General features: G+C 39.0%; 1 protein-coding gene across 1 annotated transcript in view; it reads right to left on the minus strand.

The window, feature by feature from the left end:
- Positions 1-4,203: 4,203 nt before the first annotated feature.
- The window catches only part of KIF14 (kinesin family member 14), a 64,901-nt gene continuing 43,957 nt past the window's right edge, over positions 4,204-25,147 (minus strand). Inside the window, exons 22-29 of the mRNA XM_067538302.1 lie at positions 21,197-21,291; positions 19,005-19,229; positions 18,668-18,852; positions 17,879-18,037; positions 17,323-17,445; positions 11,558-11,632; positions 9,896-10,025; positions 4,204-7,824 (exon numbers count right to left, since the gene is read on the minus strand). Coding sequence (XP_067394403.1) covers positions 7,439-7,824; positions 9,896-10,025; positions 11,558-11,632; positions 17,323-17,445; positions 17,879-18,037; positions 18,668-18,852; positions 19,005-19,229; positions 21,197-21,291 — 1,378 coding nt within the window. The 3' untranslated portion in view covers positions 4,204-7,438. The remainder of the gene's footprint in view (positions 7,825-9,895; positions 10,026-11,557; positions 11,633-17,322; positions 17,446-17,878; positions 18,038-18,667; positions 18,853-19,004; positions 19,230-21,196; positions 21,292-25,147) is intronic.

Here is a 25,147-nt window from a genome sequence, read left to right on the forward strand (position 1 = left end):
ATGATGCTTTCTGCTCATTAAACGCTAGCTTCTCAGGAGAATGATACCTTTTTGACTTTCGTCTCTCTTCATTGCAACAATTGAATTCATGTGAGCAGACTGGATTTTATGCCATTTCCCACCCTAGCTTGCAATGCTCTCATGAGAATATGTATAGCAGAGCGCAGAATAACATTTTCTAAAAATGGCTGACAACAACAACGACACTGAATTGATTCGGAGGACAATGCTAAAAACAGAAACGAGAGACTACACAGAATATGTCCTTTCTGTGCCAAACACATTGTGACAGGAACAATCTATTATTTAAAAAAATTCACACAAAATCAACCACTCCTAAATGTCATCTCAATCCTTACTGGAAGCTGTTTGAAACGCTGATTTTGAAAGAAAGAAAAAGAGAAAGAAAAAGAAACTAAATAATTGGAATGGTCTATTTGTAGTATATTATGAAGTGAAAAGGAGGCAGAGCCCAGTCCACAAAAGGCTAGTGTTGTATTTGGTAAGGTGAAGTAGCTGTAATCTCCTCTTTTACCTGTGGGTGCCATTACTGAACCAAAGCTGCAACTTGTTGATTCACCTCATCTTCGATATTTTTATGCATCAGTGAATGCATTAATGGTTTGTCATAATTTAAAATCTTTGCTGAGTGTTCTAAAAATGGTGTGATTATAACTTGTCTTTTTATAAGTGTATTTACATGGTGTACTTTTAAAGAAAAAAAGCAAAATACTTTAAGATACATACTGAAGTACTTTAAACCAGTCTGGTGTTCATTCTCAGATTTCTCTTCCAGCTAAAGTTAACCTTCATCTGAAAGATCACACCACCACTTTACACTTCAGAAATACACTCCACATGTCAAAAAATTTTAAACAGGTTTTTTAGGCACAATAGGCCAAAATCATGATTGGCTTAACTCCCCTGACTTCTTTGGAGTTACACCAGAGATGTCTTTTTACTGTAGCTCAACTCAGGTCATGTTATTGCCAGCTAAGATGTCAGGGTCTGTAATTTTAATAAGATTTCCTTGCAATTAAAGGGAAAGTAGTACTACTATTAGCAGAATTATGAAAACAGCAGACTTACTTTGTCAAGCTGAGAGAAATCCAAATCTCAACAATCCTGCAAAAATAACACTCCACTTCTCGTTTCTGTGCAAAATTCAAAAAAACAAACAAAAAACTCCCCTTTGTTTATATTAGCAGTTCTCTCACCAGCACCCAAGTAACATAATCAGCAGTGCCTTCACGGACTGTGGAGTGCAGGCCATGATTTAGGAAGGCCTCGTGTTTGCCAATATGTGGCAGCACAGACTTTTTACTTAGGTTTGGCAATACAGGAGCAAGGAAGACTACAGGACCAGGAATGAATAATCTTCTTTAATGTTCAGTACAGCCAAATCCTGTCCCTTTTCTGCCACGAGGGATACTAAAACCCCCAGGACCATTATATAAAATTCTGATTAACCTTTATATAAAGGCAATCTAACACTGAAATCTATTCAGAATATTTTCCCTGGGGAAATAAGGGGATGAGATGTTTTTACCAGGTTACATCCATACGTGGTAAAACATATCTGAAAAATAAACCCATTTTGATTTTAGTAATTTTACCTCCCATTCACCTTTCTCAACATTTTCTCCTTGTAATATTCCCTTTTCTCTTGCTCTCCTCTGATGGTAAGACTTAAATTGTTTTAGTTTAGTCTGAAAGAACAAAGGCTATCTGAGCTCTTCAAAGTATTTTTATTACTAGTGAAACATGCACCTCCCCTAGTCCTGTGCAGGATCAAGTCTTGTCTATACTAAAGCTTCAGTTATCTTGGGGGAAGGTAGATACAAGATGATTGTCTTCCAATATGAGGGATAAGTGGTGAGGATAGTAACCACGCTGGGGTCCTTTAAATGGAAAAATCCTGATTAGCTTCTATCTTAACATGCTTCAGCCTTAGTAGCAGCAGCAGAATCCATCTCCTAATATTTGGTCCAATTGAAATACAAAGAAAAAATACTAATGGCCTTTATTAATGCATGCACATATGAGGTACTACACTCCCTGATTATATCATGTGCAGTGTCATGCGGGTGAGTCTACCATGCCCTTTGTAGTCATATAGTGTTGGGTGAGGAAGGAGGACTGAGACCTGATTAACAATTGTCCTGGCACTATCGACACATGTATAATTTTAAAAAAACAATTAAGGGTGAAATTCACCCTTGAGCGAACAGCCTGCATAAGGCCCTATGCACCATTTATGCCTCACCCCCTTAAAAGTGATGCATAGGGCTTTGTAGGGACCTACGGCAGAGTAGTCAACCTCACTTCATGCCTATGTGGATTTGGTGGTATTTAAAATGAGAACCTTACAGTACTCATTAGAACCAGGCTATTAGCACAGTGCAAAATTGCTCACACAGCTCTGCCAGTGTGACTCTTTGACTTCATCTGCGTCACTCATGGTATTGAGCCTGCACAGAAAATAGCAACTGCACAAAAGTGAATGGTGGTTTTGTGATCTACATGTGTCCAGCAGGGAACATAAAGACAATAAGGATGCTGATGTAAGCAGCTGCATCACTGGATTGCAAACAATATTACCAGCAGAAGATGCAGCTGTTCATTACTCTCTCACATATTAATTTTCCCACTTATTGCAAAACCAAGAAAAATTGAACCTTTTGAAAGTAACACTCTCCACGTTAATGTGTAAGCAGCCAGGCAGAGTGGGCTTTTCTTCCCCACTGGGATGAGCAGCTAGCATCCAAACTAAACAAACAAGCCATCAAATCAATGCTAAAAATTAGCTTTATACATGACAGACAGTCCAACCAAAAAGGCCTATTCCTTTTCCTTGTGCAAAATAATATTTCAGATAGATTTCCTTACCTTTGCAGCCTTTAGCAAAATCTTCTGAGGTTCAAGCAGGAGACATTCACGCTTTCATTAAGCTTGGTGTCTACCGTTCCGGACTCCCACTGCTTGCTTCTTTCTGCTCTGATTCTCAACAGCCAGGCCTGATGTTGTCTACAACCTGAACTCTTGGGCAGCTACTTCTAACGTTGTCCCTCCCCCTGGCACTGCTGACAGAGGGACAGAAGATTGGCCTGGGACTGTCCAGGTAGATTCAAGCCCCAACCCAGCTAGGGGTCTCTCTGGACAGCACATCACAAAAGCAAGACTGACTATGCCTGTTTTGTGTCACATATAGATGATCTTACAAAGGCCTCATTCATTATGCCATCTTCTAATGTGCATCACAGAAACCAAGGAGAAAATATTGGTCTCTCCTTCATTCCTGCAATATATCGGACAGGCTATACACATCCACCATGTCAACATATCTTGAAATGAACCTTACCCACACCTAGGTATACCTCTGTTTAACTAATAATTCATAGCTATATCAGTCCATCCCAGAGTCTGCCTACCAGGATCCAAACTTCTCAACATCCATAGATTGACCATACCCCCCCTCTCTGATGATATATTACACAAATACATTACTAGAGTCTCAGCTAGCTTGTTGATGTATAAATGCAATATGGCCTGAGAACACTAGTTCACCTGGATGACGTACAGTACAATTGCAAGATATACCCCAAAAGTAAAACACTTTGTTGATTTATAACTGTAAAAAGAGAACAAAATCAAATACAGATTTAGTTAAGATAATGGGCTAAAAGTGAACACAGCACTAACATGCTGATGCCAGGCAATAAAAGTGCATTGGCCAAAATTTAACTTTCCCCACCATAGCAAAATTTGCTGTGTCAATTTGTCTACTTAGCTGCTGCCCTCTCACCCCATTGGTGACTGCATTTTAGTAATGCTGTATATTACGTTTGCAAAAGTGATAACTCTAGTACAGACATACTGGGCCTGATTTTCAGAGGTGCTAGGCACCCGTAGCTCCCCTTGACTTGAATGTGAATTGTGGGTGCTCATAATGCTATGTCCTACCTACAGCATTTCAGACAAGATAGTCTCCTTTCTCTGGGAAAAGCTTCTCTTTATTGAGGTGCCAAACAAACAAGGATTTAATTAGCTGTCCAGATGCACATCTAGGAAGGTTTTGCAATGTGAACTTGAGACTACAATAAAGCCACCAATCTTGACTCAAAATTAAAAGCTTGTGTATTGTTACATTGAGATGAGACCTGATTTCATTAGACATTAACTTACAGTATTACTTGACCTCAGTCTCCCCAACCTGCGTCTGTGTGATAATACTGTGTGTTAACAGAGACAAAACTCAAAAAAATTTGTTTCAGTGTGAAAGATCTACCAAAAAACACAAAAACAAAACACCCCACACATTTAATTTGTTTAGCTTTCTGTGGAATATTTTATCAGATTTTTGTAATACACTGTAATGCTCTCAGCAGGTGTACCATAGGTAGGTATCAAAGCAATCATAAAAATGGGAACTAATAGGATGTTTTACAAGTGTCTTAAATTATGGCAATCTTGATTTCATTTACACAATCCAATTCTACTCTTTATGATAGTTTACAGTTATATACACAATACATGATTCTGAAATACAAGCTACATTTTTTAAAGTTTAGTCAATACAAAATAGCTCATTTTCAGAAGGTGTAAACATACGTTTAGTTCTACTTTTTATTTATTTTTAAAAGCCTCACAAAGGTTCCTAACAGTAGATTATTTTGTCAAGTCATGAATAATATTTATATTCCTTCTCAATGAAAATCGATTAACTGAGTTAATATCACAATTTATGTGATGCAATGACAATGGTACTTTCAATAGAAACATTCTGTCAACATTTCTGAAAAACAAATTGACCTAACATAACTGCACAGCAAAACATCTCTGGAAAAGATATTAAATTATATGAATTTTAAGATGAGTACTGTATGTACATTACAAACTGAAGCAAAACTTTTATTTCTCCAATAGCAAAGACTAGAGAAATATAGTTTACATAGTAGTTGCTAAAATCTCTGAATTACTGTACACAAAATATTTGGACAATATTCAAAGTGGAAAACAAAAATTTCTTGCTGACAAAACATATGGCTGATTTTCTGTTGACTGTACTTACAGCCAATTTATCAAGTCACACAGTATTCTAGTTGCTGTTGTACACAATACAACAAATCACATCTTGCAGATCTTTTACTGCATACAAAATGACTTCAAGAATGACTGCAAAAGCAGGAGTGTATTTTTTCCTTTTACTGGAGTAAGTAATCTTTGGCCTATTGCATATTTCCCTTTCTTATCGTATACTACAGCTCCCCAAATACAAAAGCCTAATCCTATATTAATCCTTAACATCCAATTACTAAAGTCACAGGAGAGAAACGTTTTATATTCTGTTATTGCCTCCTTTTGTTCACTTATATCACTTCAATAAGGATAATTTCTGGTTTACTCAAACTTGGCTGCTTGCCGTGTGAAATCCTGACCTCACTTAAGTCAACTGGTATTTTGCAATTGGACTTTAATTGGGACAGGGTTTTATCTGTTGTATCTGAAGTTGGATAGCACCATTTCTGCTTCATCATACTATATAGCCAAATAAAGCCTTGACTAAAAAGACAAAGTGAGATGCTGAGAAAGGAACAAAGAACTAAAATGGAATTGTTCTGGTGATTGAATTTAATCAAAAGAGATAATTTTATTTCTTTGATAGGAAGTTTTACATTCCAAAAATGGGGGAAAGAATATCAAGAAACATGCTATCCCTGAATACTTGGTTGAAAGGTTTGATAATGGCACAAAATGTCACTCTTATTACTAGGATGGACAACACCATTGAATAAATCAGGTGCTCTGATTTGAATATGTTGTGTTATGATCTCTCAGCTCCCAGTGTTCAAGAACAAACACTTCCCAAATGCACCATTATCCTTGATTTTCATAGCAATCATTAGCTCTACCTAGAAGTACTATAGCTTTTCAAATGACAGCCAATTCAAAAGGGGGTGGGCAGAGGGGGAAAGCTGCTTATCAATTTGACACATTGTAGCCTAGATTTGGTCCACATGTTTGCTTGTACTACTGTAGCTATTATACAGGAACATATAACATATGAAATAGTCTCAAAGGTATCTGCTTTTATCCTTGCAGAGAATTGCAGCTGAGTGTGTTTCACAAAGGAACATGGAAGTAAACACTTTGTGTTCTGTAAACCAGCCACCAAGATATTCTTGTAAATATTTCAATATTAGTACAACTGGGGCCAGTCTGTGGCTCAACCAAAGCTCCCAGAGGCATTGTACCTTATTAGGCAGCCAGTACTACTTTGGTAAGCACATTGCCAGCATTAGACAGAGAGAGAGACATACACCCTGGCCCCCCTGAAGTCAACAAAGCCAGGATTTCACCCAGAGTTCTTGCTTTCCCTGAGGTATGAGATTCTGCCCAGTACCTGTGCAGGAACATGAGGGTCTGGAAAAGGTGCCTTGTACCCTTCCCTCTCCTTTGTGCTCCTGGAAAGAGTTAGGCTCAACTTAGCCTTAAGACTTCAGTATGCACATATTAAGTGTAGCCTCCATGTCAACGTAATTCTCAAGCACCTCACATGGTGACTTATTTGGATATTTTAAAAGTGTTATGTCTCTAACCTGCTATGCATAGCACTAAAAATGATTTAAAAATCAAGGAAAATGTTTTTGCTATATAATTTGCTACATGAATTATTATAGTCCATCTGCATTACTGTTATCTCAGCTCTAACTGTTATGAACCCTCTTACCCCAAAAACTTTCAAGGGATTATAAACCTATACAAAATTATCCCCCAAATGTGTGTTTATCCAATAATTTTTTGTAGCCTTTGAACTCTTTCCTAAGAAAGGAAAAAAACAAAAAACTTCTTCAAAAATATTAAGGCTGGCAAACCAAAAATAAAAAAGGCAGGAAACGTAGTGGTAAGAATGACACTGCACCATTAATAAATCATCATGCATTAAAGTGAGGCTACATTGTGAACTGAGGCTAAAATGCCCATTCTTAACACTGAATTTCCCAGCTTTTCTCAACAATGTTTTTTTTATTTACATATTATTCCTAGATTAGATTTTAACCCACTGTCTGATGTTACTTTTTGTATGTTGCTCTATAAAGTACTATACTTAGATCTAGGTTTTAATAAAAATACTCACATTTGTAATTTTCTTAAATAAGAGTCTAACAATGTCTTCTGGATTTATATTTGTTCCTGTGCAATTCAACATAACATATCTTCTTGTACCTCCAGGTCCTCAACTTTCACACAACACTGTCCATGCTCATGATAAAATTACCAACACATTTCAATCTGCTGTGATGTATTATTTTTCCTTCCAAAAAATAAAAAAAACGTCGAGATGCTCTCCTTGTCTCTGTTTCCTTAAAAAAGGATAATCAATAATGTTTACTTTTTTCTTATGTGTAGGAGTCTTAATATATTTAATTCCTTAATTTTATACCCACTGTATCCCACTGGGTGAAAATTCCCCTGAACTTGTAGCTGAAGGCTGAAGTTTATATTCACGTTTTGGAACGCCTTTCTGTTTACAAGTAGATTCACCAGTTTCAAGCTGTTTTTCCTGAGTCTTGCTATTTTGCATACAAGTGGTCTGAGAGGTCAATGAATTATGTCCTTGTTCAAGTTCAAAACTTATGATGAGTGACTTCGCTAGAAAATCCAATTCAGAAGTGACCATAAAAGACTTGGTTGTTCTGCGGGTAGGACTGTTTGCTGAAGCAGACGGCAAGTTAAATAAATGACAGTAATTATTAAAATGCCCAACTAAGGTGCAAATCTTTTCTGTATGTCTTCTGAGCTGAGTTGTATTTCTGTGTAATCCTATGGAGTACAAAAGCAAAAAGAACCAATTCTACTACTTTGCTAAGCAACATGTTCCTTCCATGCATATCTTTTCTTTTATTTCAGTTAGAAACAATATTGTATTTTGTAAGTATGTTAGTAAATCTACTGTGAGATTATGACCTTAACATGAGGAGTCAGTTGGGGAAAAAAGATACTCAAGATTGTGTCTACAGTCCCAGGCCGACCAATCACAAGGTCTACCTTACAGTCCAAAAGAAGCTAGTTGGAGTTTTCTATAACATGATCAGCAGTAAAATGGTTAACAACGTTGACAGTGTTTTTTAAATTAGGCTTCAGAATCAACACTGAATTGATATGAATAGAATAAAGATATCATTTTAGTCTTTCTGTAGACTCGGTAGGATAGTATCCTGTTGGTTCACTATTCAGAAGGTTCTTTTCTCAACCATGTGTAGTAGAAACCTAATTTTTTATTTCATGTGAATCTTTAAATTCTGCAAGAGCCACCAAAGAAATGCTGATACTCTAGGTTGATCTGGTGGACTGTATCATGGGAATAATGGTTTTCATTTGTGCCCGGTCCCTTACTCTGTAATTTACATAATAGATAATTAAACATAAGGAAGACTAGATCCCAAGGAAAGTTATCTTATGGTAATCAGGTCACATGAAACCAGGAACTTGAAAACACAGTAGTTAACTATGTCAGTGGTTGTAACGGACTTAAAACTTGTAATTTCTCCTTCTTATTAATGTTGAAGTGATGGAACAAATACTTTAAATTCTTGTATAGGTGACTTGCTTCTTTATATGCCTGAAAGTGTTTTTTCAACAAAAAGAAGTTTCTCTCCTGCTTGTCGTCATCTTAGAAATTCAAGTCTGGTTTACCTTCTTCCTAAAAGTACTACTGGTGACTGGAGAACTAGTACATTTATGACATCCTTGTTATTAATGAAAAAAAATTTAACTGGGGAGGGAATATTAATCAGACTGCTTAATATTTTACAAAGTTTAGAACTTTGTTATTGTTAACACCTATTTGACATGAACGTCTATCAAACAGTGAGAAGAGACGGTCTCATTAAAGATTCAACACCTACGTTCCTTCAGATAAGGGCAAAAAAAGAAACTGAACCACTCTGGGACGTCCAGAAGAAATGAGAAACAAGACAGACACTGATAGCCATAAGAAATGGTTACTCACTGTAACTGTGGTTCTTCACTATGTGATGCAGAGTGTATTACACTTAAGTGTGAATGCATCCAACACAACAGAACTTGAGAAATTTGCCTAGCAGTACCTGTAGAGAGGGCAGCGTTTATGCCTTGTATGCCTGGCTACATGAAGCAGCACCACTCCGACCCTCCCTCAGTTCCTTTGCACCAAAAGCTCAGAACAAAACTCCGATGCCAAGGGGATGGAGGGTGGGTTGAGAAATATACATCTGCATGACATCCCAAAGAGCCACAGTTACGGTAACTAACCATTTCTTCTTCTTCGAGTAGATGCAGACATTCATTCTATTTAGGTGACTCACAAGCAGTACCCGCCCCCGCCCCCCGCCCAGGAAGTGGGGCTCAGAGTCTATCTAAACAAGGACTGCAGGACCACCCTACCAAAGCCTGCATCTACCCTGGAAGATGTAATTATGGTTCATGAACATATGTATCAACAACCACATAGCAGCCCTTGAGTCCATTCCTTAAACCATCTGCAGATTGCACAATGCTTTGATGTTGGCCTCGCCAAGACAGAGCAAGCATCACATGTGGGAATCAGTTGCCCACACAACGGACAATGTTTAAAACCCAGCGAGGGAAAAACTACTACAACTAACACTACTCAAACTAAAAGGTACTGCTAGGCAGCTCCAGCTCTGCTGCACTGGGCACACACACACACACACACACACACACACCTAAGTGGAATACGTCTGCATCTACTGAAAAAAGAACATAAAAAAACCAAACGGATTAAAAATAACCACCACTCTGACCTACAATATATACAAAATAAAGAAGCTTTGCAGGTCTCCTTTAGCGTACAATTTTCTGATACAACACAAATAGCAACTCAGCTACATACCTTGTAATGAAGTAGTAATGATCTGACAGACTTTATCAATGCACTGATCTAATTCAGAAGCAACATTAGTTGCCTTCTTTAGTTCCTGGTGGGCAGATTCTTCTTCTTTTAATCGAGTTCCCATTTCTTTCTGCATTAACAAACAGCAATTTATTTGAAAGCTATAATATACATCAGTAATGCTTTGTGATTAGCATTCTGATGCTACAAATCTCATACCCAGAGTTCATAGTTTTGCACTTCACTGGTGCTATGTATTAAGGGGACACGGGATTGTTGAAGTTATGTTTCAAAATACAATTTTAGCAAGAGTTGCCATTTCTGCCAGTCTTGAAGTCACCTGCTGGAACTAAGATCCTAGAACATTTTTTGATATTCAGGGGATGAATAACTCAAATAACTCGGTCAATATTCCATTTCTTGATTCAAAGTAAATCAAAATGCTAACTCAAGGCTGTGTTACCTCATACTGAGTGTACTACTAGTATTTAACACAAAACACTATAAAATAAATAGAAATGTGTTTGATAAGATAAATTGCATGTAAATCAATTATTTCAGGTAGACCAAACAAAAAATAATGAAAACGAAACAAATACAGCTTAACAATTTATAAGTGACAGTGTTTTATTTGGTTGTATGTCTCTGAACCACTTGTATTTCAACTGTATCATTTCAAAGATGAGACAACCAGAACTGGAGATAGTATGCCAGGTAAGTGTATACAATTAGTTTAGAAAATGTCATCACACCATTATAAATATTTGTATTTTTTTATATAACAATTTATTTGCTCTTTTGATTGCAGCTGCACAAGAAGCAGATGCATTCACTGGGCTGTCCAGAGTGACATGGAGGGTGATTTTCATAGGCACATATGTCCTTTGAAAGTCTCCTCAGGTCTTTTTCTTGAGTCATTATAGTCAATTTAAAACTCAAACATCTATGAGAAATTCAAAGTATTCCATCCAATGTACATTACCCTTCATTTGTCAACACTGAATTTCAATCCACAACACAATACCCAAACATCTAAACTTCAAGTCCCTTTGGAGATCCTCAGTGATCTCTAGTCAGAAATATACTAAAAAATTCTGCCAATAGCAAATTCTGCAATCTCTTCATCACCCCTATTATCAGACTATTAACAGGCAACCCCAGAATCTTAGGTCACCTCACTTAACTTTTTGCCATTTTGAGAAGTGACAATTTATTCCTAATTTTCTTTTGTCACTGAACCAGCTTCTAATCCATGATAATACTTTATTTCTGACCACACAACCAACCTAGTTTACTTATTAGCCTCATTAGGGTTTTTGTCAAGGCTTTTAAAAGTACAAATAAATTGTATCTACAGTTCTCCACCATTTTGTTGACAAACACAAAGTATTCAAGTAGACTGGAGGGTTACTTTAAAAATTGTAAAGCACAATAATGAAAAAATTCTGTTCTAATAAATGCAAAAGTTATATTTATACAACCATAAGATAGTTAAGATAATAATTAAGACAAGAAATGTAAAATATAAAGTTCTTACAGCAAGATGAACTCGGCCACAATGCATACAAGTAGTGATTTTTATTCTCTTTCTTGTTAAATGGTTTCTTCTTTAAAAGTTTAAAGTTAAGAGTTAAATGTAATTTTGTGAATGGTTTCCGTTACCTTTTTGCAGTCAGATACTGTATTTTCAAGGGATCTAGCGAAAGCCACAGCATTATTTATCATCTGATTTTGAACCTATAAAAAGGGAATTTTAATTATTTTGTATGCATTATTCAAAGCACAGAGAAAGAAAAATTTGTAAACCTATATCCCAGAGACAGGACAATGAACACATGCAACTAAGGAGGAAAGTGTTCAGAAGAGAATTACAGCACAAGCAATAATTAGAGGGTGAATTTTCTATCATAACTCTCAACCATTTTATAAAAAAGTTAACACTTTACAGTGTTCATAAGAAGTGTATGCAAAAATTTGAATAAGTCTACAGTAGACTTTAGTCTAGGAGCAAATGTGAAGACACTGATCTTTAAACTTTTTCTAAAGGAAGTGACCACTGTAATCATACCACCGTCATCATAGCTCTCAGTGGTAGGATTATGGCAATGCCACTTTTCTTTTTGAGGTTTCATGTTAGCTTCACTGGAGGGCAGTGTGTATAACAACGTTATGATTCCATAGGTCTCTGCTGCAAGCAAAGACAATAGCATTTAGCAGGTGGGTTGTTCAATCCCCACCTTGGGAAAAAAAACAAAAAATACAAATGTAATTTTCTGGCAACAGAGAGAGTTTGATTCCCTTGGGAGCAGTGCCAGTTGTGGAACGTCCAGTATAACATTGGGTTGCAGAGAGGGAGAGGCAGACAGAGTGAATCCCTCTCTCTGGAAGCAGGGTTGGTTGTGAGAGAAGACATACATGATTGCACCAGTTTTCCTACTGTGCTCTTGATTAGTGTTAAAAGAGATTTAATTATTGTAAGAATTTGCACATTTTGTGCAAAAGATTTGTTTTCAAGCCTGAATTATGCCATGGACTGAACAATTTCATTCTCCAATTCCTTATCAATATAGCTGTGTTCTCTCCACAAAGGCTATCACAGAGGTTTTCAAAATGCATCCCTAGCTCCTGGGGTGGTCTGCTGTATAGCACTCATTGCAGCTATGGAGCCTATTTCCCATGGTCACTGACTCCCTATGGCATAAGAAAGGCTTGGCCCCTGCTTCGTTCTGTTTTGTGCCTTGAGTGTGCCACCTGCACTCAGAAAAATGATGCAAAGCTGGGGAGAGGATTACGGATGAGTGAATTTTTGAGGAGGAGGGCAGGGTGAAGAATGTAGGGCAGATGAAGACCAGAAGGTTACTCACCTTGTGCAGCAATGATGGTTCTTTGAGATGTTTCCTCTTATGGGTGCTCCACTGTACGTGTGTCTCTGCCACTGCGCTGCTGATTGGAGATTTTTGGTAGCAGTCTATCCTGCCTGCACATGCAGGAAATCCCCTCCTCAGTTCCTTCTCTACTGCAGAGTCAACTATTAGAACTCCGAAGTAGAGGAGGAGGAAGGTGGATTGTGTAGCATCCACTGGGGGACACATCTCAAAGCACCATTGTTACTACATAAGGTGAGTAACTACTTATTCTTCAAGTAGCATCCCAATGGGTGCTCCACTGTAGGTGGCTTCCAAACAGTCCCCACCACTGGTGGTTGGGAGTTTGGAGTCGAGTGTGAAATGGAGGATAGTACCGTGGCACCGAATTTGGCGTCTGCAGCTGAATCCTCCAGGATGACGTAGTGTTCTGCGAAGGTGCGTGCAGGTGCTCTGCAGATTTGTGATATAGCGATACTCTTGGAGAAGGCGACTCATGAGAAGACCAACTTCATAGAGTGTGTACGTATTGAAACTGGGAAGGTTACATTATGCAGTTGGTAACAGAGTTTAATACAGCCCAAGACCCCCTTTAGACAGCCTTTGAGCTGAAATAGCTATTCCTTTTGATCTATCCGAAAAGGAGAGGAAAAGTCTTGAGGATTTTCTAAACGCTTTTGTCCTGTCCAAGTAGAAGGCTAAAACTCTCCTTACATCGAACGTATGGAGGAAGCCTTCCCTATTATGTTGATGAGGCTTGGGATAAAAGGTTGGAAGATAAATAAGCTGATTTATATAGAATGCAGAAGTCACCTTGGGGGTGAACTTTGGACGTGGTCTAAATGTGATCTTGTTGGGAAAGAACACAGCGAAGGGGGAATCTGCCATCATAGCCGCTATTCCCCTATTCTTCTCACTGAAGAGATGGTGATAAGGAACACCAGTTTCATGGACAGGTAAGTTAAAGAATACATGGCCATGGGTTCTAATAGTGGTCTGATAAGTCCTTTTAGCACCAGACTGAGATCCCATGGAGAAGTGGGAAGCCTGGGTTGTGGGAAGAGGTTCGCTATGCCTTTGAGAAACCTCACAGCTGGATGGGAAAAGATGGAATATCCTTCCATCTGCTAGTGGAAGGTTGAAATTGATGGTAGGTGAACTTTTAGTGAGTAATGGAGAATTTAAAGTGATGCTGGTGTCCCTTAGAATTCACTGCGTCCACTGTGATCAGGTGTGAAAATAAGAATACCATGCCCTTTGCCAATACATAATATTTCTTTGTCCACCCTCCTGCAAATTGGAGGGGCAGATGTGGGGGTTTACCATATCGCCTTGGCAGGGTCCAATAAGGCCTCATTAATCAAGGTCTTTGGAAGCTGTGGAGGAGTGGAAAATGTCCACCAGCTTGTGATGTGACTCGGCCACTTCTTGAAGAGGTATTTGAAGAGCCTCTGCCACCCTCTGTGCCAATTCTTGGAAAAGTTTAAAGTCATCTACCATAGATGGTGGAGGGGGCATCACTGTCTTGTCCGGTGACGATGACGATAATTGGGCCTGAGGAGTGACCTCCTCCTCCAGTTTGCCTAGTGGCTCCTCCCTTGTCTGCTCAGGGGGCTCAGTGGTCCTTGAGGGGACAATTGAAGGAGAGTATTTCCACAGGGGTTGTGAAAGAGTCCTTTCTGCTCTTTTTTTCTATTTTAAAGGCATGGTCAAAACATATACAAACAAGTAAAGAAAAAAAAGGAACTTCAAAAGAAGCTAAAATTAGCAAATCTAAGAGAATGAATGATTCATGGACAGCTATTAGCTCCGTCTCTAGACAAGGGATGGTTGAGAAGGAACTGAGAAAGGAATGCCCGCACGTGCTGGCTAGCCTCATGGCTGGTGGGGAGCAGCACATGCGCAAACAGAACAGACTGCAACCAACAATCTCCAATCATCAGCGTGGGGGCACAGAGACACCTACAATGGAGAACCCATAAGGACACTACTCGAAGAAGAATAAAAGGATAGGCTACAGAAAAGTAGCATAAAAGAGTAAATAAGAAGATGGGGAAAGGAAGGAGGAAAGGGAGAGAATGTTGTGGATGAGATGTTAGGAGTTGGTCCTGGGTGAGCAGAGCAGGTTTCTTCACTTCTCAACCTTAGTCTTCATTTTTTATTTTTCCTCTTCTGAGAATAGCTCCAAAGGCTACTCTTATTGTTCCTCTCAGGTTTCTCAAGCAACAACAGTGAAACTGAAAAGACTCTGGGCCAGTGTTCAGAGGGTTAAGAATGGCAGCAGTGGAACGGACCAGAGCAGAGAGCTGTTTTTAGTGACTAAAGAAGCCACTGACCACTGCTCTGGGTCACATTTGGAAAGTTTACTCCACAAGTATAAGGAACAGTACTTTTTAAAAATCGAAACAAATTTTGCAGAATTGTATACCCTAGATACCCCCCACTTGCCAAGGAAGTTCTCTTACTTGCCACTGGCAAGCAGATTATTCAAGCTGTCATATTATGGAAAGGCCCGTACAAAGTAAACGGAAGACAAGAGAGCTTCAAACACATCTGAAGAGTAGGATTTGCCTTGCACGCTATCCGTCCAAGATACAAGTATTTATTCACAGAGGGAAAGAGGTGGAACAAGAATGCATGTGTGCCCTGCAGCTGAAAAGAGGCATGTAAACTATGTGCCTAATATTAGTTGAAGATCATTTCATCCTTTTAAAATGTTACCTGTAATGCTGCCAGAGTCACTGTCAACATGAATTATCCATTGTATCAATGGCATCTTCACCAGGGCTACTGTAATTTGCATTCCTGAATTTTTAGACTATTTTGAGTACATATTTCATGAAAAAATTTAGCTGCGGAACCTATTCTTTGTTTCCTTTTTAGGTAACTCTCCCTACCATATATCTCAGTGATTTGTCACATACCTAAAAAATATGCATGATAGGAGAAGACCAAGACCAAGACCATGCACCTTATTTTAAAGAAACTTGTTAGGTGGCCTCTCTTCAATAATTTGCTTTAAAAAAAATTCCTGCACGTAAGAAGGGCTTAAAATATTTTCACTGAAGTGTCAAGATACTGTTTCTACCATTTCCCAGACAACCGTGTTTATCTTCAATTAAAATGATCAGTTTATGATTTTCTGCTACGAATTTTAACCAAAAAACCTGCATTAAAAAAAAAAGATAGATAGAAACCTCAACTTTTTAACCACATTGCTCTGAAAAATATGATGTTTGAATACTGTTACAAATGCTTTCATGCCAAACTCTTTTATTGCCTAATGTATACTTAAAATATCACAGTTGCCACCAGGAAAAAATATTACCCATATTGCTCAAAGTGAATATGAAAAACACCTCTTACATTATGAAGAATAATTAAACTCTGAGGTCTTATGTAAAGTTAAACATTGGTGTCATTTCTTTTTACATTACAGTCTGGGGAGGTGGCAGGGTCAGCTCATTAAAATGTCAAATATATTTGCTGTAGTGATCCTATAACTTAATAAAGCACAGCTGCTAAAATGAAAATTCCAAAGCTGCTTAGCAACCCAAAAAGCTTTTGATGGTTACTCCTGATTCCAGTTGCTAACTTGAAAATGAACAAAACATTTCTGGAATTCATATTATTAGATGCTTACTCGGAATAAGCCACTATCCTTTTGGAGGTCCCAATTTAGCATGGTATTGAAGTGCATGCCTAACTTTAAACATCTGAGTAGTTTGGGACTACATTAAACTTACTCCGTTTAGGCACAATGCTGAATGAAGCTAAAATTATAATAGCAGCATGTAGGAAATACTGTTATCTTAACCCTCTAAAGATGTCTAAAGCCAGGATTTTGTAATACTACCAGCAGGCACAGTAACAACAGATATGTGCTTGCTATTAGTATTATGAAATATAGTCAATTTCAAAAAATAAGTTAAAAATAGTTTCACATATCTATGAGCCCTTGACTCTCCCTGCCAATTTTTGTAATCTTATGATATTTTCCCTTCTCCTTCCACTAAATGTTTCTTTCCCCTTTTTGCTGTGTGAAAGACTCTCACAAATAACAAGGGAAGCTGAGTGGCTACAAAGGAGATACAGTGAGATTTTATACAAAAAGCACTGTCAAATGCACAGAGTAAACAACTGAAAATACACTGAATACTTCAATGGACTCCATCTGAACAAAAGGGGCCAACTGTGCAAACTTGTTTGAAGGATTAGGGTCAATATTTTTCCCCTCAGTTGTCTCCAGTTAACAGTATTGTAGGTTTTGTTCATAACAACAGTAGGCAAAACACTTTCAGACCGGATCGTGTTGTTTAAGTTGATACAATACCTTTAAAGGATCCAATTATAACAACAAAGATACACCTCATAGAGATTTTATCTATAACAAATACGCATGCATACAGAATCTATACTACCATACCATATACTATTACTGTATGAACTCCAGGATTTCACAAACCAAGATACACATTTCCAACCCATACAGATTACTTTTATGCTGTATTTACAGATACCACTATAAACTCTGACCCCCGAGCCACAAACTCTCTCTCTCACCTCATTTTGTGGGTGCTGTTTCAGAAGTTCTTCCTGCATCTCCCTTGTTTTTTTCTGTATAGAATCCAAGAGACTCTCCAGTCCTAAGTGTACTCCATCATAAATGACAAGTATAAAATCTTTCTAAAAATATTCAAAAATATTTAATGTTCAAATAATGGTTTTAAAAACTGACATTTGCATGTCAATGAGTTTGTAACATTTCGCTATATTAGGCAAATTGACCAGACAGACAGACAGACTAACCTTTATGCCCAAATTAGATCTAGTGTAGTCAGTAGGACTCTGATAATGCTTTCCCTTTCAGAAATCTGTATCTTGAGATATTACATGACCAAGATACACATTTAATACACTAACAGTGTAACTATGAAGATCTGACTGGGGACATTTACATTATTTTAAATCTCATCTTCAAACTGCTACTGTGAAGAACATACTTCCTATAGTATTCAAAAGATACTTTTAATTTTGAGCCAATGAAGTAATCACTGTCCATAAAAAGTTGTGATATTAATCTTGAAACGTTCTGTATCCAACAATATTTTGTTTTTACCTTTGAGATACTTGCATCATCTTTGTTTTCTTCAGAAAGGTGTAGGTCAGATCCAATAAGTGCTATCAAGTGTCCTATATGTTTTCCTGCTTGTTTCACTGTTTGGATTATTTTGTTGTGTGCTTCTGTTACCATTGAGGATATATCTGCACAACAACCCTGAAAAATGAAAATAGTAATTATTTAGTCAGAAAACTTCTGTGATGAAAGTGTAAAGGTTTTCAATCACATGTATATAAAGCAGTGTTTAAACTATCCTGAAGCATTACCAATATTATATCCTTACATTACCGATAAGTGGCTCAGCCATTGTCTCAACTAAAAATGGAACCAACCTTGCAACCACAGAGAAAAATTATTACAATTATACTGCAGCATTAAAAACTGACTGCAAATACATGTTAGTACAGAGTAGATGGAATAATAAATGGGTTTAAAAAATCCATAATCAATAAGTTTATATATAAAGGCTTGTCAATGTCTGTTCAGAACCAATCAAGTTACAAAATATCCAGAGACAGAATCCTTTAAAAGAATAATAATCGAGCATGGTTGTGGGAAATGCAGTATACTTATTCATCCAGCAAAGCATTCACAGAGGAGATAAACATGCATATAGCTGATTTTAATCATCACATATCTTACCAAGTCAGCTTGTGATCACATGCATTGTGTGCCAGATTGTTGGTGCAAAGTCTATGTCCAATAATATAATAAAAGTATATACATTTAGATATAGTTCTCTTTTCTTTCTATTGTTTATATGAAAATATAGCAGATATAATTTACCTGCAACAGTAATTGTAAATAACCTCCCATATTTTTTACTTCCTGTCTCAATTCTTCATCAATTTTTACAGAATCAGTGCACTTTTGGAAACCATTATGCCAATGCTTGGTTAGAACCACAAGTTGTTCAAAAGCAGAGGTAATTCTGATGCTCCAGGACTGAGCAGTATGATCAAGAGAGAAAACTACAAAAGAAATGGAAGATCAATCAGAATCTCAGGTCTCCAAATGAAAGCAGGAACATTTATACTTGCTATGTGTAAATAATCATTTCACTCGACATGACAGAATAAACATTGTGGAATATTTTGTTTATATTAGTAAGAATTAAGCTTACAATTCTCTTGACTTTCTTCATCTTGTTGTTCATAGGCATTTGAAATGGCAGTTACTCCAGTATAAATAGTAAACAAATTAGTTAGAAGACTGTCTGCTATACTCTGTTCTTCTTCATGTTTCTGTCCTAGGAAATCCAAAGCTGAACCAATTAATTCTTTGCAAATTCCAGGTAGAAATAATTCAGAAGAACTTGAACGTATGCAGCTGGATTTATTGACTGAGCCTGTATTAATAGAAGAGCAACATGAATTAAAAGTTCCTTACAATAATACTGGGTCTGTTTAGACCATGTTAGTAGGGACAGAAAGAACTATCTAAACTGAAGGATGAAAATAATTAGGAAAAATAAATTAGAAATACTTCTGCTGAGAAAATTTAATATACATAAAAGTTTGTATTATCTAAATGAAAAAGCATACAAAGAAAATAAATGTATTTTTAAAGTAAAACAAAGTGATATGCAATATCACAAAACTATCCTTTCCAATTGCACTTAACAGTAGCTATGATAAAATAAAAGCACAGCGGTTACAAAAATGAGTGAATACATAGAAGTATAAATATTTGGGAGACTCAAGTAACTTCTTATATCTGAAAAACATATGTTTTAAAGTTTAATTTCTGAAATTTGCAGCACCAAACCAACAAACCAGACACAATGTCAGAGAAGTTGAGTAAGTAGCAACATCTCAAGCAAAGAATCATTAGGTGACTATATTGGGATTAATAGTCTCTGGTACAGCCAACAGTAGGATCTGCATGGTAGTATCATCCTAGTTAACCTTCAGTGGCTAAGGCCTGGTCTACACTGGTGGCTTAATTCGAATTAAAGTCCCTTAATTCGAATTAATTACTCCTGCGTCTACACTTGCGCATTGTTAATTCCAATTAAGGAGTCTTTAAAATTGAATTAATAAAACCACCTCTGCAAGTGGATTAGCGCCTGAAGTGCATCAGTTAATTCGCATTAGTGAGAGTGTGGATGCAATGGGACTTAATTCAAATTAATTGGCCTTTGGACTGTATCCCATGATGCCTCATTTCAGTACCCTCCCCCAAAGCAGCCCCGGGAAGATTTAAATCTTCATTTCCTGCGGTGAATGGGTTTAAAATCCAAGCTGTGATCACCCCCCCACACACACACAACAAGCCATTTGCAGTTTGTCTCTTTAAGGGTTTGAAAGATTTCACCACCCACCCTCCTCCCCGCGTGGTGAATGCGTTTTAACTGCACAGCAAGCCCTTTGCAGTTTGTCCCTTTAAGATTTGTCCCTTTGAAAGTTTAGCCCTTTAAAGTTTGTCCCTTTGAAAGATTTCACCACCCATCCCCCTCCCCGCATGGTGAATGAGTTTTAAATGCCTGCAGTGAGAGGAAATTCTTTGCTACATTGTTTCAGTGGCCAATCATGGATATTGATACTTTCTTAAGAGTTTAGTCACAGTGCTACATGTGGATACATTATATCATGCTTTCCATCAGTGAAATGGAAACATTTGTATCACTGTATTAATATACTAACTGACTTGTCATGGTCAAAATGAGAGCATAGTTCAGCTGGCTCCACGTGCCTGCAGCAATGGCGATCAGGGGAGTACAAAAACAGCATGAAAATCCTTTTCCTGTTTGTTTGGGGGGTGGGGGAAGAGGGTGGGGGAAGCAGCACTGCATCCTGGGATGATGACACTCATCACAACAGCCTCTATGGTTAGTTGCACTGTGGGATAGCTTCCCACATTGCACTGCTTTCTAATTTGAATTAAGGCTGGCCAATGTGGACGCAAGAAACCAGCACAAACACTGTAGTGTGGACAGTCTGCAGTGCTTTCTATAAATCGCTTTCTGTAATTCGAATTAAGCTAATTCGAATTAGTGCTGCAGTGTAGACATATAAGTGTAGTGATTTCCAGCCAAAACCCCTCAGCGTGATAGCCTGGAGCTTTGCTCAGTAGGGTTTTATCCTCAAGAAGGATGATGCAAAGATTGAGGCAAAGAATGCTATACGGTCTAGAGGCAGGCACATGAACAGACTACAAATACGAATATCTTACTAGTAAAATGTCAGGCTTCCCATTTTCTTTTTAATAAATGCTCAAATTATTAAACAAGCATATGTTACTATTAATAAATTATAAGTTTCCAACTTCTCACTATGAAATGAAAGGTAATCTGACATACAAAAGAAAAATCACCTGATAAGTGTGAAGTGTGTAGATTCTGGATTGGCTGCAATTTTATGTCTGACAAACATCCAGAAATTCTCCTGTTCTTCATGAAACTTCTGCTCCTAGAATATGGGGGAGTAGGAGGAAAACACAAGAGAGACTGGTCCTTATTTATATTTATTCCAGAAGGTCAGTGGAAAATTGCAGACATTTGCCTTAAGATTAGTGATAATCTCATTTACCTTTCAGTGACTGCATCAAAACAGCACAGACCCTCGATGTACTAGTAGTCGCTGTCCCCTGACACGCAACTTGAGCCAAGAAATAAAGATCAGGGCAGATCCTCATCTAGTGTAAAGTGACATACTTCCATTTGAGTCAATGGAGTTATGACAATTTACATCAGCTGAGGATCTGGCCCCACTTTCCAACTAGCACTCCTGTGTGACTCACTCTTAGACTGGATCCCCTTCAATTCAATGATACAGGCAGGATTGATGACCAATCAAAATATTACAATTTACCCTCCTCAACAGTCTCCTCCCTCCAAGTTCAGATCCTTCCAATATGAATGAATAATGTTTTAGCCTACTTGCCCTATTGACAAGTCACACCCTCAATCCTAGAATTCTTTGGGTGGGTGGTTGTTTTGACTCAGCCACAGAAAATGAGAATATAACTTCTCTTTCTGTGCCTGCACAGCAGAGACCTTAGTTTCTGAACAGTGATACCTCAGCAGGCACAAAGGAAAGAGGCTGGACTAACCACTAAGATCTTGTCTTCACTAAGAAAAAAAGACTTTTTTAAAACCACATATTAGCTAATGCATGGTATCTACCATCACATCTGTTTGCTGGGCAAGATAAACCCTAGGCTCCCTCCTAACTAACACGCAGTAAAAAAACAAAACAATCTTCTTTCCTATGGTGTCTGAGAAGAATTAGGGACAGACAAAGGGGATGCCATGTTGTTCTACTCCTTATCCCTTTAGCAAATGGCTCCCTAAGGAAGGGCAACTTTAAGCACCGTGATGATTTGGTCAGAATCCCTGCTGACTAGATAAAAACTTCCCCCTACACAGACACTGTGCTTAGCAACATAGGTGGTTCAGGATGCATCAGACTTATCGATAGCAGGTTTATCTTACATGGATTTAAACAGTAGTATGCTCTCCCTTAGCTATGTGAAGTTCCTGGTGCTATCCAGACAGATCAAACATACTACCACTATAGTGTTATCAGAGTTTATGAGGAAAAAGGTTACTAACCTTTGGTAACTATTGTTCTTTAAGATGTGTTGCTCATGTCCATCCCATGCTAGGTGAGAATGCACCATATGAACTGTTGCTGAAGATTTTTTTCTCTAAGTGGTACATATGCACCAGTATAAGAGGCCCTGCACCCTCTCAGTTCCTTCTTGCCAGTAACTCTGACAGAGAGGTAAGGAGGGCTGGTCATGGAAAGGACACAAGCAACACATCCCAAAGAACAGTTACGTATGGTTTGTAAGCATTTTTTCTTCTTCAAGTGCTTGTTCATTCCATACTAGCTGACTCAGAAGTGGGTGGACAAGGTTCTGTGGCCTGCGTTGTGCAGAAGGTCAGACTAGATAGATGATTATACTGGTCCCTTCTGACCTTAAAGTCTATGAGCCGTGTCCCTGGACGTGGGCTAGGAGTTCAGACATGCTGATTGCAACACTGCTCTCCAAAACTGGCATAGTCACAGGCCTGTTGGGGAATGGCATAGTGGGACGCGAAGGTATGGATTGATAACCATATCATGGCCCTGCAGATGTCCTGGATCGGTATGTGTACAAGAAACACTGCTGACACCATCTACGGTCTTGTAGAATGACCTGTCACAATAGCCGGAGGCGGGACATTCACCTGCTCGTAGCTAGCTTGGATGCAGGCAGCTATCCAGGACAATATCCTTTGGGATGACACTGGGAGTTCTTTCTTCCTGTCAGACACAGCTATGAAAAGCGGAAGGGCTTAGTCCTTTCAATTTAGAAGACCAGGGCCCATCTAATATCTAAAGTATGTAGTCGACATAAAACATCGAGGCTATATTATCTGTCAAGACCTGCACGACCTTGCCTGACAGCTAGGGACGGAACACGTGGCAGGCCAAGTGTATCGCCCTGAATTCCCTGATGTTTACATGCAGGGAGAGCTCTTCCTGAGACCAGAGACCTTGGGTTCTGAGTCTGCCGAGGTGGGCTCCCCACTCAGGTCTGAAGAATCCGAAACCATGGTTATCAACAGGTATGGGGCTGCAAAGGGCACCCCACTCATCATCAAACGTGGGTCTACCCACCAAGTCAGAGACGCTAAGACAGTAGAGGGAATTGTTACAACTGATCCAAGTGGCATCTGGCAGAGGTATAAACTGACTCCAGCCACAAGTCTAGGGGTCTGAGGCATAGCCTCATGTATTGCACCACATATATACACATTGTCACATGACCTAGCAACCTGAGGCACTCCCAGGCAGTCATAAGCAGGTGAACTATGACATGGGGACTAGATCTGACATTGTTCAGAACCAGGCCTCCGGCAGATAGGCCCTGGCCTGAATGGAGGCAAACACTGACCCTATGATTTCTATTCTCTGTATTAGGACTGGAGTCAATATTCATTTGTTTATGAACTGGCCCAGCACACAACTGGTGGCCCGTACTATACCAACGCTGTGCTGGACTTGAAGTCGCAAACAGCCTTTGATCAGTCAATCGTTAAGGTACATGTAGATTTGCACACCTCGATGTCTCAGGTAAGGTACAACCACAGCCATACACTTTGTAAAAACACGTGAGGCTGCTGACAGGCTGAAGGGGAGTGCAGTGAATAGCTAGTGGCATTGACCCATCACAAACCAGAGGAATCTCCTGTGTCCACGAAAGATGGAAGTGTGAAAATAAGCATCCTTTAAATCAAGGGTGGCGTACCAATCTCCTGGATCCAGGTAGGGAATGATGGAGGCCAAGGAAACAATGCAGAACCTCAATTTCTTGAGATACTTGTTGAGGTGATGCAGGTCCAGAACGGGCTGCAGGCTGGCCTCCCTTGGCCTTCGGGATTAGGAAATATCAAGAGTAAAACCCCTTCCCTCTCAAGTTTTAAGGAACTTCCTCTATGGCCCCATGTCTAGGACGGCTTCCACTTCCTGGACGAGATGCTGCTTGAGAAAGGTCCTTGAAGAGGGATGAGGTCAGGGAGTGGGAGGAAGGGACAGACAAAAACTGTAGGGTGTACCCCACTGATGCAGTGCTGAGCACCCAAAGATCCAATCTTATATGGGACTACACAGTGAGGAAGGAAGACAGGCGGTCCAAAAACAGAGGGAAGGGGTGGATCCTGAGTCTAGCCTGGTATGTCATCCTTAGATGTACCCTCAAATGGCCTGCGACACCCACCAAGCTATTTACTTGAGCCCGACTGGGAGGCTGAAGTGGAAGGTAACAGCTGACTACACTTATAGCTCTTTCCTTTCCTCTTATAGGAATCCTGGGAGGCCCAGAAAACTTGGGAGGCTGTTGAGACCTGAAGTGCTTCCTGGAAGCCAGAGGCATGTACAGGCCCAGAGAGTAGAGCATGGCCATCAAATCCTTGAGGCCATGCAACCTGGAGTCCATCTATTCAGAGAACAGAGTGATGCCCTCGAAGGGAAGGTCCTGGACCAATTGCTGTACCTTGTATGAGAGGCCTGATGACTGAAGCCATTAACTGTGCCTCATGGTGAACACCGATGCCATTGTTCTGTCCACTGAGTCAGCCACATCCAGGGCTGCCTGAAGGGAGGTCCTAGCCACTGTCTTGCCTTCCTCCATTGGCATGAATTCCTGCCTCACCTCCTGCAGCAGGGAGTCCTTGAACTTGGCCACTGAGTCCCACAAATTAAAATCGTACCTCCCCAGCAATGCCAGGCTGCCCTTGGAATAAACCTATCTCCCAAACAAATCTAGTTTCTTTGC

This window comes from Emydura macquarii, unplaced genomic scaffold (genome assembly GCF_026122565.2).
Source record: "Emydura macquarii macquarii isolate MOO-44397 ecotype Brisbane River unplaced genomic scaffold, CSIRO-AGI_Emac_v2 contig_480, whole genome shotgun sequence".
NCBI classification, from domain to species: Eukaryota; Metazoa; Chordata; order Testudines; family Chelidae; genus Emydura; species Emydura macquarii.